Source organism: Gallinula chloropus (assembly GCF_964237585.1).
Source record: "Gallinula chloropus genome assembly, chromosome: 14".
Classification (NCBI taxonomy): domain Eukaryota; kingdom Metazoa; phylum Chordata; class Aves; order Gruiformes; family Rallidae; genus Gallinula; species Gallinula chloropus.
In genome coordinates this window covers 14,639,658-14,653,008 of record NC_140099.1, presented here as the reverse complement: position 1 = coordinate 14,653,008, position 13,351 = coordinate 14,639,658, and the positions used below count along the sequence as shown (strand labels likewise).

The 13,351-nt window shown below is 43.9% G+C and overlaps 1 protein-coding gene across 2 annotated transcripts in view; it reads right to left on the bottom strand.

The window, feature by feature from the left end:
- The window catches only part of LGR4 (leucine rich repeat containing G protein-coupled receptor 4), a gene marked incomplete at its 5' end in the record, with an annotated part of 83,161 nt that overhangs the window by 29,920 nt on the left and 39,890 nt on the right, over window positions 1-13,351 (bottom strand). For both annotated transcript variants that reach the window (XM_084270496.1, XM_084270497.1), the window contains one exon: window positions 120-191. In XM_084270496.1, the coding sequence (XP_084126622.1) occupies window positions 120-191 (72 nt within the window). The remainder of the gene's footprint in view (window positions 1-119; window positions 192-13,351) is intronic.

Sequence of the window (13,351 nt, the reverse complement as noted above, 5' to 3'; positions counted from 1 at the left end):
TTCTCCAGCTACAAGATGTACCTTTTTTTTTTTTTCCAAACAGCCTACTACCAAACAGCCTGGCTGTGCACTAAGAAAGCATACAGCTAGCTATGAAGCTCTAAAACACGATTACTTACAGAACTTTGAGTTCTTTCAACCCAGACAAGGCCTTTGGATGGATAAAAGAAAGATCATTGCCAGCCAGTCGCCTGGAAAACAAAATTGCAATAATAATTTCAGTCACAAAATACAGTATTTCTACAGCCATCTAACAAGGAAAATCACTGATACATCACATATAGCAAGCAATCACTCACTTTGCATGGGATTATGCCATACTCATGAGCTACCATGTTTGACTTAGTTGCCTTAGTCACTGCACGTTTTTAATGATGGAAATGCATTACTGAGCTTCACAGATATACTTTTGCAAACATGCTAGGAAAAAAAAAACAACCCTACCCCCCCGAATGATAAAGAATCTCCCTGTGGTACTAGGGTGGAAGAATCCATTTACCAACTATCAACATGATCCTCTTGTTTTTCAGAATTGCTGTGCTGAAACACTTGCCCTTGTGCTCGTGTGTTTTTAATCTACGCTGCAGTTTCTAAAGAAACTCTGCAATTTAAGTAAAAATAGCTAGATGCTAACATGAGGCAGGACAAGTTTTCTGTGAGAATCTCAGATGTGAAGAAGCTATTCACAACCAGGAGGGTACATTCACGGTGCTGACAACTGACAGGACACCCACTGACTTTAACCAAGACTTGGTAATACTTCATCTTTTTGGTCAGCTATTTGGATGAAATTTGCAGGAAATAAAACTGTTTTGGGGGAGAGAGAAAGGGACCGGGATCCTTGCCCTCTCCCAAGACGTGGCCAGGTTCAAACTTGGACTGCTAGATGCAAACACAAAGTAAATTGTGAAAACCACCATGATATTAAAAGTAATAAATACAGGAGACCCCACAGGACACAAAGCAGGAAATCAGGAACAGCAGCCAAAACAGCTGCTTTCAAAGAGCTCAACGCCCAATTCCCCTGCACCTTTTTTCCCCTCTATCCTGACCAGCAGACCCTGTGCGGTCCAATCTTTGTTGAGCTGCTAATAGTTGTGACACAAGGTTATTTTATTAAAAGGCAATAATGCAGAACACCTGGTAATCCATAGCTCCCAAAAGTACCATCATTTTAGCCAAAGTATGTGCTTTCAGACTTGGTTTCTTATCTAAGCTAAGCAAAAAACATTACTGGAGAAGGTTGGACAATGAAATCATCCCGTGGAAATATGAGATACAATGGAGTAAGTGTTAATAATTAAAAACCAGTCTGTGTGCTTTAACAAACATTACAGAGTATCAAAACCCACCTCTGCTGTTACAGGGCACTGCAAAGCAAGCCAGCCACACTAAGGGGAAAATATAATTTCCAAGAGGCAAATGAAGGAAATAACGAGCATCATCTGAAGTATTGGCTTGCTGGAACACAGCAGCATTATTACATTTTTATCTTGGTCTCTAACTACATAAAAGAGATTACCCAAAGCATTTGATGCCTACATCAATCTACTTGCAGCAGAATTAATGACTTAATGAAACGCTGCCTGACAGAGTTTATCAAATCCAACTGTCAAAAGGTAGATGGTTTTATTTATAAACCCAGGGAGAAGAGGATGGCTTCCCACGAACAGCAAGATGACCACAGCAGCAGATGCTATTTGATTTCAGTACACTGTGTTGCTATTTGTTTGATAAAGCAGACTTAGCATTTAGTCCTTGCATTCACACGCACACCCCAATCGCCACAGCTATGGCTCTGACATCATTACGAGTATGCTTAAATCTCAGCTGCTTCTGTCCTCAAAAAGGCATCTCCTGACTGCTGAGAAAAGTGTGTCTACGTGGCTTGTGTATAACCAAACAGCTCTGAAACCAGAAGGAAAATAAAGAGTCAATGTATACTTACTCTTGAACTCTCCTGTCTGCAAACAACCACAGGACTTTGGAGCTGTGACATGAATTTTCAAAATACTTTCAATGTTCAACATAAACGAAAAATTCCAGATGGCAACTAAACACCCCCCCTAAAATTAATTTTGGTGTCAGTAGCTGCCCAAATCAACTGCATTAATTTCATCTGAGGGGATGTGGAGGGAGGTTTGCAATATTTCATGGCCTTGATTTTTAATGATTTCCTAAAAAGTTTACTGCTAACAGAAAGCAGTAAACAGACCCATGCTGGGTCTCTAACCCCAGAGTGCCAGTGATCTGCAAAACACATGTTTATTTTAAAAACTGTTCAAAACAAAAATAGAAATCCTTCAATCAAGTGAAATTTAACTGACTCTGTATCACCAGATTATTCTGACACTCAAAGACTACTACCTGACTTTGATTACCTGGCACACGCTTCAGCAAGCGGCAGCCCTGGTAAATGTCTATCAGGCAGCTCTGGCCCCAGCTCTGCTGAGATTCTCCAGTGAACAGGCTGGTGTGCATCTTGTCAGGCATCTGCACTTCTCCCTCCCCCCAGAGAGGCTGGGGATTATGCTTTGTTTTAAAAAAAGCTAAACTAAATCCCCCAATCTTACTGTCACTAAAACACAACCTACAGAGCACTGGAAACAAAATACAGCTGAGCCAGAGCAAGGCTTGCGTGACTTCAAATAGCAAACCTTTGCCTACCTCAAGGCAACTCCTGTTTATTCAGCCTTTTTGCAACCAACCAACAGAAAAAAAAACCCAACCTGCAATCCATTACATTTCCGTTTCTCCTCCATCTGGCACCCCTCCAGGAAACAGGATACAACTAGCCAAGTGTGCAAAGGCTTTACTAATCAGTTTGCCAAATATACATTTATCATTCAGGTCCTAGCCTTGGGGAGCGTAGCTGCTCGTTAGGAGGTTTCAACTGCAGCTCTCCGGCAGGCAAAGACCAAGGTATCAGGGGCCGCTGCCGGCACGCTTCTCTCTGCTGTGGCATGCAGTGGCTGGGAGGATGGAACCATTTCTCTTTACGTAACCAGGTTAATTTTAAAAAGAAATGCAGAATTAATTGATAGGCTGTGTATATGCTATGTTACACGCTGTTAAGGTGTCATCGAAACTGTGCCGTCAGGTTTTCCACGTTACCTTCTTTCAGCAAGCCTCAAAAACGGGTACATGCAGACTTTCAAATGCAATGTTTAAAACAAGTATTGTAAAAGGACCTCTCTTCTGCCTCTCACACAGAGTAACTGGGCTAAGGAAAAAGAAAAAAATCACAGCTCTACCGAGCCCCAAACTCCACCAGAACAGAAAGGAACGCAGCCTCCACTCCTTGCCACAAGACTCACTGCCATGCTCGGGACCTGCCCACGGTGGGGCAAATCCACACTACTTACACTATCAAGAGCCAAGGAACCATCCTTCCCTGAGCGCAGAGAGATTTGGAGACCTGCTCTTAAAGTCCATCTGTAGTTACAGAGTCAAGGCACACCACCATTAGTCAGAGGTCTTTTTCTGACTGTAAATAAGATCATCCACAATGACAGCAAAGACTTAACAGACAACTGTAAAGCATTCTGCTATGCTACAGGCCACAGAAAACAGAATTAGCTCTTCTACTTTTCCAGCTCCACAGACACTGCAGCAGATGTCATCTAAGTGGGGTGTAAATGTGTATATCGCTGACCAAGAGTTCCCCTTCATTTGCTTACTGTGCCCAGGACTGCAGGTACCCCGAACTAGCCCTGCCAACTTACACCTTGGAGGCTCCTGCAGTGGAATCACAGTAGCCATGTGTGACCATGCTAGGATCTTTCTTCTAGCTTTGGGAAATTAAAACTTTCACAATTACGAGTCTGACAATGCATCTGCATGTTAACTGAGCCAAGTTAATCACTGGTGCTACTTCAAAATCAGGGAGGATATCCCAGGGATACATCTTTGTCCATAACAATTAAAACCATTCCTCTCATCTTGACAGGATGCAACAGAAACTTCTTGGAAACCTCTCTGCTTGCTTTGCATCCCAGATGGTGGTGAACCTCAGGTTACTTGAGCAAAGAATTGGGTCTCCTTCTGTCCTTCTGAAGATCTTGGGCACATGCACACAAAGTGATTTGCTGTGGGTTTTTTGCAGTATTCTGGGATTCCCTCTAACCTTATGTCCACCCTGTCTCCAATAATACATCAGCTACTCTCTCCATGGACCAACCAAAATCTTATTTTCTCATGGAAAGTTCAAATACTCACACAGTCTGCAATCCTAAAAGGTCATAATAAATCACATGATAGATTATTTTTATTCCTGCAATAGCTGCTTTCTAATAAGACCCAAGACCTCATCAAGACTGAACATTCCAGTCACCTTCACACAATCCACGACTGGTTGTCTGCCCACACAACATCTCCTTTAAGCTCTCCAACTTTTACCTACCTATTGTCATTCCACTGGAAAACACTCTATTGCTTTCCCACTTGCACTTCTGCAATTTCTTTCTTTGCTGTCTTACACCAAGCTGTTCTGCCATCCTTAGATTCCTGCCCTTAGTATCAGCTTTTTTGGGGTTCTTTGTGCTTAGCACACACAAACTTGAACTTAATTTCATGTTCTCCTGCAGTGGAAGTAAGCTTTGAAAATACCTTACAGACACACTTGCTGGGTATCGCGTATTAAATTTTCCAAAATTTAAGAGCTGGAGGTTCCACTTACAGAAAAAAAAAAAAGAAAAAAAAGGACAGGGATCTCCTGGAGAGAGTCCAGAGAAGCTTACAAAGGGGATTAAGGGCCTGGAGCATCTGCCATGAGGAAATGCTGAATGAGCTGGGACTGTTCAGCCTACAGAAAAGAAGACTGAGAGGGGATTTGATCAATGGTTATAAATATCTCAAGTATGGGACACAGGGGGAATGGACAGCCCCTTTTCAGTGGGCTGTGGAGACAGGACAAGGGGCAATGGCCTCAAGTTGGAGCACAGGAAGTTCCACACCAACATGGGGAAGAATTTTTCCCCAGTGAGAGTGAGGGAGCCCTGGGACAGGCTGCCCAGGGAGCGTGGAGTCTCCTTCTCTGGAAAGATCACAGCCCCGTCTGGACGCCTCCCTGTGTGACCTGTCCTAGGGAGCTGCTTTGCCAGGGGGTTGGACCTGATGATCTCTGGAGGTCCCTTCCAACCCCTGTGATTCTGTGAAAAGCAGCCCCCTTGGAACAAAAGGTGATCCCATTTATTCCCAAAGGTTTGACACTTGACACAAGAGGCCAAGCCATTTGCAGGCAAACAGCAGGGGCTTGCTGCTTCCCTTGCGCAGAGATCCCCTGCCTGGCAGACAGCTCCCGGCAGCAGCTGCACAAGGGCACATGCTGGTAAACAGAAGCCGTGTCACCCATGTGAACTTCACTTTGCTTATCTGTGAGTAGCATATACCCCTGTGGGACTTTTGTCAGCTGCAGCACACTGCACTGCTGTGAAGCTAATCAATAACCTACAGATTACACCCAATTCTTCCATGCCAATTTAGCATAACTGAACGGATACTTCATTCTGCTGCTAATGGCTAATGGGTTTGTTCCCTTCCTTTCCTGCAGAAGTTTTAATATTATACAACCTCAACCACTATTTTTAAAATTGGGAGTACAGAAACCAAGATACACCAGGACTGGAAAAGGAAGCCTGCAACTACAACCAGCACTAATGCTGCAGCAACTCCATCCAGCTCAGGAGGCGCTACTTGTCCTGTGCTTCTCCCTTCCAGCACTTTCAGCTTTCTCAAAAGTTACACCGAGCTTCAAGGTAACAGTTTGTCCAGATGCATTCCAGGTCTAAAAATGTTTAATGTCCAAACAAAGCTGATTGATTAAAAGAAGTCTAAAGCCTGTTTGTAAGTTGTACTGTTAAATTGTCAGCACGAGTCACCAGCACCCACTGCAAGACAAAACAGGGCTCTATAACATTGCTTCTTCACAGACTACCAATGACCATTTATGTTTTCTTGATGACAGGAAAATAAATTAGGAATTGTGAAGCAAGCAAGCATTCCCATCCCCACAAAATATGGTCTGCAGTATCTGTATTAGAGCAAGACCTCCTTGAAGCAGAGCCCACAGGCTACAACACATACACACCTAAGGAAATATTTATAAACTAAGTATTACATATTATGTGCTGTTGCTTTTGTAGTCCCAACTAGTACTCTCCAGCAAACAGGAGAAGTTTGCACAAATCTTCTAACATGGATGTGTCTTAAAAATAAGCAGTAGTATCATATTGTCTTGAAAACTGGTAACAGCCAGTCTCCAGCAGTAATGTCAAGCTGGTGCAGGCAGCAACTTGGATTTCCAAAGCAGAAAGCAGAGCATGTTCTGTGGAACACACTTTCTCCTCATTCGCCTTTGCACACGTATACTGGTGATAACTTCCCTTTGTTTTACCAAGGCCAGGTAGACCTCTCCCTTGATCGCTATCTCAAGCACTTGGGTGAGTCCACACATAGCTTATCTAGGTTCTGCCACTCTCCATTTCTCTTTCCTTTCAATTTCTGCAAACAATGCAGATGCCATACTGTTCACTGGAGAAGGAGCTGCGCGACACACATGTTCCCTGTTCCTCACCACGATGCACAGTGACACTCCAGCAGCAGAGCAGGGGGGAGCTGAGTGTTTATCAGCATTTTCTGTCTTCTTCCTGTTCCCTCCCACATCTAGCAATAATTTACCCTTCTTGCTGTGGATGCTAAAAGATCTGGGACACTTAGCTCTGCTGTGGAAGTAACTTCCACAGCCGTGAGCAGGCTGCTGAGAATCACAGAATCATAGGGCTTGGAATGGACCTCGACAGATCAGAGAGGAGGGGGAGCTGTGGTTGACGGCTCCAGTTCAGAGGACTGTGACTCTCCAAGAGGGATCTGCAGGTTTCATACTGGCAGAGCACGGCACATGACGGACACGGGCTCTCTGCTGCCCATGTGGATGAGCAGATGGGCTGCTACACTGACCAACGGGAGCTCTTCCAGCACCAGCACCTCCCTCCCTAGCTATAAATACATTTTACTTCCCTAGTCTGTAAAGCAGAGACACAGAGATGGAAGTAATCAAGTTTGGTTTTGATCAACTGGGATGTAGCAATTGAATCAATAACACCTCCCCTACGAAGAGAGGCTGGGGGAGCTGGAGAAGAGAAGGCTGCAGGGGGACCTCATTGCAGCCTTCCAGTCCCTGAAGAGAGCAGAGAAACAGGAGGGAAATCAGCTTTTTCAAGTGTAGATAATGGCAAGACAAGGGGGATAGATCGAAGCTAACAGAGTGAAGGTTTAGATTAGATATTAGGAGGGAGTTCTTTACAGAGAGAGTGGTGAGGGGCTGGAACAGGCTGCCCAGAGAGGGAGTGGATGCCCCGTCCCTGGAGGTGTTCAAGGCCAGGTTGGATGGAGACCTGGGCAACCTTGTGTAGCTCCAGGCCTGGTGGTTGGTGTCCCTGCCTTTGGCAGGGGGGTTAGAGCTCTATGATCCTTGGGGTCCCTTCCAACCCAGACCATTCTATGATTTATGGTTTTAGCTTTTTGGATGCCCAGGAGGTTTCCAAGATCATGAAACGTAATGATGGTTAGAAATGTGGGGTGTCGGGGGGGAAGACTGTTGAAATAGTAAATCCTCAAAGTTGCTTTGATCTGTCCAGCCAGCCAGTCTCTTGCCCTGGCATTGATTTGCTTTCCTGACAACACATTTAGCAAGTGACACCACAAAATGTGGAAATGGATTAAATCTGCATATATTTAGAAATTAAACCTGTTACCAGTTTTCTGGTAACCACTTCAGACACAGGCTGGATAAAGTACAAGACCCAGGTTTTGTAGACAACTCCACAACAATCTCAGAGAAATGGGAACAATTTTCAATACAATTGTTTCTGATTTAGGTCAAGTGTTAACCTTCCCCTAGCTGAAAAAAAAACCCCAAATATTGTCTCAGAATCATCTTCAATTTTCATTTTATATAGAAAGGGCAATGAAAAGAGATTTACATGAGTATATGTTACTACTACTCTGCCAATGCTAATTAGGCAAGAGTTCCTCAACAGTCACAGTACTTGCAAAAAATACACCAAAACACAACCACTGAAGAGGATGGGAGGAAAGGAGGTAAAAGAATAACAACTTAATTCCTCACTGTACTTTTTTATGTTAATATACCGTGATGTTATGATGACAAAATGCACTCAACTGATTTCTCAGAGTACAGGGGTAACGCATTTACCTCCAATATACAAGATTTGGGTTATTTTCTGCTTCTCTGACTCAGTATCTAAGGCTCTGCAGAGCTACATGTGACTCTTCTTGAGGCTTGAGCCTGAAAAGGGTTCGTGGCTCACTTGCACACGTACGTCTTTTTCTCCATACTTTTGTTCCTGAAACTGAAAGGAGGTGGTGGACTGCATGGTATCAGCATCACTTTGAGGACTCTACCTGCAGAGTCCTACCTGAGAGCTTCTGAGGCTACTGCTCAGTCTCCAGAAGTTTCTTATCAGGATTATATGTTCAGACAGCTCAGGCAGCATAATAAATTGAGGCTCGAAAGACAGGTCTTGAAGCGTTAACACCACAAAGTTCAGCCTCCAGGCTATTTAGCTGAGCCAGCTTCTGTGCCATCTGATCTGCATATGAAAATTACGCTGAACACTGAAACTCGAAGGCAACAAGTAAGGAAAAAGTTTAGTTTCCTTCTAAATGTACTCACAGCAGAATAACCAGCCTTGGGATCCTTGTACACAACCACGTCAACTTCTGAAATGAACGTGTAGAAACAGAAACTGGAAGCTTTCTCATCTTCTAAAAACAATGGAACTTACTCAACATTCTAGCATCTGTCCTCACAAACAGAAAAAACATGCAACTGTTAAGCAACAAAACCTCCTAAACTACAGAAGTATTCTCTTGTATCAGCAGTATTGAAACTCACCCAGAATCAAAGTGATTTAGGACTCGCACAGATAAGAAGGGATTAATTAAACATAGGTTGGCCAACATGTTTTCAAACATCATTTAGCATCTAGTGCAGACCAAGTAGGTGATGTTTAAAAATATCTTAGCTGACTGTGGTTAAAACTACTTGGGAGTCTTTGCCTAAAGGTTTGTCTTGACTAGAATGTGAAGGTGCAAGTTAGAACACGCCAAGGCACTTTCTGAAGCTCCGCCGCACACCAGGCAGCGAACGTCTCTAGTATGTGCTGGCCGGTCAAGTCAAGGCTTCAGCTCCTAACTTGCTACCACACGTGAAACCTACACCTTGCATTTTCTTCATTAGAACTTTACCTCTTGGAATTCAAGCTGAAGCAACTGAGGAAATTACCTCCTCCAGCTGTTCAAATATTTGGAGCTGGCAGATGGATGAGGAGCACTCATCAGCTTCCAACCCAACGTCAGCCAGCTATTTTTGAAATACCAGCAGAGGATGTCTATGCTGGCTGCCTTTATAACAAAGCAGCTGAAGAGAGCTCTCTGCTCATTCCTCAGTATCTGCTGGTGGGGCTGAACGCATAGATGCAGGCAGGGTGGTAACATCCAGCTAACACAATGCATGGAGACAACTCTCACCATGAAGATTCATCTCTACCTTTTTTGCTTGGAACACACCCGTTGCATCCAGCTTCCCACTATAAATCCTGGGACTATTCATGTTTATGAAAGGGAGAGGAATTGAAAATACCTTGCAAATACTATTCTAAAACACCTAGCACTGAAGGGAAAAAACCCTCCTTCCATCAAATGCTCCACAGCCAGGTGAGGAAAGACACTGCATCTCAAACTAATAGCTCAGCTTTGGTGGCCTTGGCAGTACTCCAAGACATGCCTTATTCATAAAACCCAAGTAATAAAAAAGACAGACACTCCCTCTCCCTCCCCAAGGATAATACAACTTGGTGCTGATGCAGAAATTAGAAGGAAGGGGACCATCTAAATTACATGCTGAAATAGATCCTACAAAAGCAAGCAGCTGTGACATTTCAGCCAGGTGGTCATCCTCAGCTGCAGTCAAAAGGAAAAATAACTCTAGACATTTCCCTTGCAGATACTTCCTGATTACAACCTTATGGCATAAACACCTAATTTTCACTGCCAGTATGCATTTTAATTAATCCTTGGGTTCTTAAAATATACTTTGTCAATTAAAAGCCATGATTAGAGACTCTGGTGGGGGCAGGGAGGGGTCTGGGATGTTTAAGCAAGATCTCAGTGCTGTAATCAGCATGGATGTAGTAGTCAAGCAAATCCTCAGTTGGACTATTTCTCTTCCTGAAAAATTACAGTTGCACATGGGCTCTCTCCCGCTTGCTGCTTATTGATCTCTCAAAAACCAAGTGAGCATTGTCTTTTAGAAAAGAAAAAACTTATTGATATAAATCTTCCATTTATCACTTTAATTCCCTAACCGTTCTCACCAGCCATTAAAACCTTAATAAAAGTTTGCCTAAATCTGATGATAAAAAACCAAACAACTAAGGGCAGACAGTTGAGAGAGACTTTTTCATACCATATGCAAACAAAAACCAGAAACACAGCAGACCTTGGTATCAGCAAACATCTGGAAGGGAATCGAGCACTGCTCTCTCTTGGTGCCTTCAGGAGTGATTATTTTCCTTGCAGTATTACTGGGCATGATACAGTCTTCAAAACCACAAGTCAGCGGGCATCCTCCCTCCCTCCCCCTTTTTGGAGGTCAGAGCCCTGCCCCGAGGTTGACTGGGAGGCGACCAACTGGTGCTCTCCTTCAGACAACTGCATGCTGGTGCCATGGGCAACCTACAGGGGGACACAGCAGGACAACCTGCTGTCCCCAGCCTTCCTACTGGCTCTCACATGGACCAGCAGCCATGTAGCCAAAACGTTATCATTGCAGAGCAAGTAAGATGACAATATTTTAAAGGGTGGAAATCAAAACAAGGTGAAAAGGTCGTTTCAAAAAAGGAGACTTTTGCTTTATTCGAGTGGTTCAAGTTTCTGAAGCCAGACTGGAAAACTGGCCAAGAACAAAAATCATTTTGATTTGCCTTCCTTGAGGAGAGAGTGCTTTTTTTATTAATCCAGCAGATCATTCACAAATACAGTGAATGGAAATAACATAGTTAAAATCCTTCGGGCTACTTTAGATAACTTTAAATATTAGAAGCAACTGAAACTGTTTAGAAGAGCATCAAAATGCAATACAAACTGGCTCTTCTAGTTGAAAACTCACACTGGAAAGTGTTTTCTGCTTTCCAAAAGCACTGCATTATCTAACTGCGTTTCCCTCTTCTAGCTTCCTATAAATACTTCAAGGTGTGGTTAGAGAACTGTGGCCAAGTCGTTCAAGGATTTTTAGTTTCCATATCAAGCTGAGGGCTGCAGCGTATTTACATTAACATTTTCTGGAGAATACACTTCATTAACTGCTGTGGCAAAACCCTTGGTGGTCTGCTCCTCGCTGACTCTGGCCATTGCCGTTTCAATCCTTTGCAAATTACTTCCAGATGGGCATCAGTTACACAGAGATGGAGATTTTTTTATAACATTTATAAATAGTGCAAGAATCCTACAGCCACACGATAAGCGCGTTCTGCAGCAACAGCACCATGAGGCAGCGAGCAGGGGCACATGGAGCACGGAAGCCAACGGGGGGAACCTGCCCAAGGACAAGCTGGAATCCCTTCACAGGATCACAGTACCACAGGGGTTGGAAGGGACCTCCAGACACTATCAAGTCCAAGCCCCCCACCAAAGCAGGGTCCCTAGGGCAGGGCACACAGGGCGGCATCCAGATGGGTCTGGAATCTCTCCAGAGAAGGACACTCCACACCCCCTGGGCAGCCTGTCCCAGGGCTCCCTCACTGGGTAAAAGTTCTTCCCCATGTTGGTGCAGAACTTCCTGCGCTGCAACTTGCAGCCATTGCCCCTTGTCCTGTCCCCACAGACACTGAAAAGGGGCTGCCCATTCCCCCCTGTATCCCATACTTCAGATATTTATAAACATTCATAAGGTCCCCCCTTAGTCTTCTTTTCTCCAGGCTGAACAGTCCCAGCTCACTCAGCCTTTCCTCACAGGGGAGATGCTCCAGGCCCTTAATCACCTTCGTAGCCTCCTCTGGACTCTCTCCGGGAGATCCCTGTCTTTTTTATCCCAGGGAGCCCAGCACTGGACACAATACTCCAGGTGGGACCTGACCAGGGCAGAGTAAAGGGGGAGGAATACTTTGGTGGACCACTATCTCAAAAGTACCAAACCTCAGATTACAGGTCTTACAATCCTGCCAAATCTTGGGTGGGTGTCTTGGATAACACAGCACATCTAAAAATGGCACAGGTTGCACACATCAAAGCCCCCAAGTCACTCCCCTCTTCCCCTCTCAGTGACATAGGCACAACCTTTTAATCAACTAGACACCTTTTATAAGTCTGGGAGCTTGTTTCTTTCACTTTTATTCTCTAGTGTCCATTTTAGGATGTAAAAAACGATCCTCTGAAGTCTCTCTAGACTACAAACCCCCATTTTAAATGGCTCCTACACCATTTTTTAATCCCATCCTCTTCATATGTGCACTCTGTAAGACTCAGTTGACTACATAATGCATCTAATACCTCCTATTTACATTCAGTTAAATTCCCTGATACTATTGTGCAATATTCATTAATTAACTCTGTTAGGGGCTGATCTCCCAGAACATTTGACAAATGGCAGGGCTGAAACGCTATAAAAGAGCAGGGTGTCTGGGGGCTGTCTCCTGGATGAAGGACCTGTGGTGGTGTGGGTGCTTAACTGCATTCCCATTAAGTCTGTGGGATTTTCATTTGCTTCAGGCATGTAATTCTTGGGAGAAGTTCTAGATGGAAGAGTCAACTCTAGCACAGGTTTCAACATCACTTTGTTTTAACTCTATCTCTTTTTCTTCAGCATGGAGACTCACATCCATCTTTCATTGCTGGAAAAACAGCTTTGCTAGCACCTGGCAGTCAGGATTTGGATCTATTCAACTACAAATGTCAGGAAGGAAGTTTGAAAATCTTATGAGTCCAAAGAGAAAATTGTTGTTATAGAGTGGGAAGTACAACAGTTTGGGTTCTTTTCCTCTCCACAACCAGCAAATATAAAGACCAAAAAATTTCTTTACTCTGTCCCACAGGAAACAAAAAAAAAGAATTGTGCAAAATGAAGCAAAACCATGTGTCATTTCTATCAAGGAGGGAAGGGGGTGTCATCTACTTTGTTATACTCTTTTTAAGAACAACATGAACTGAAGGGAATTTGCACAATTGTTACTAGGTCTTTCAAGGAAAGGAAGAAACCTTCCCCATTTCACCACTGGCAGGCACGGTCAGAGCCTCTGCAGCTAAGTTTCACGTTCAAAGCAGACTGCTGCTG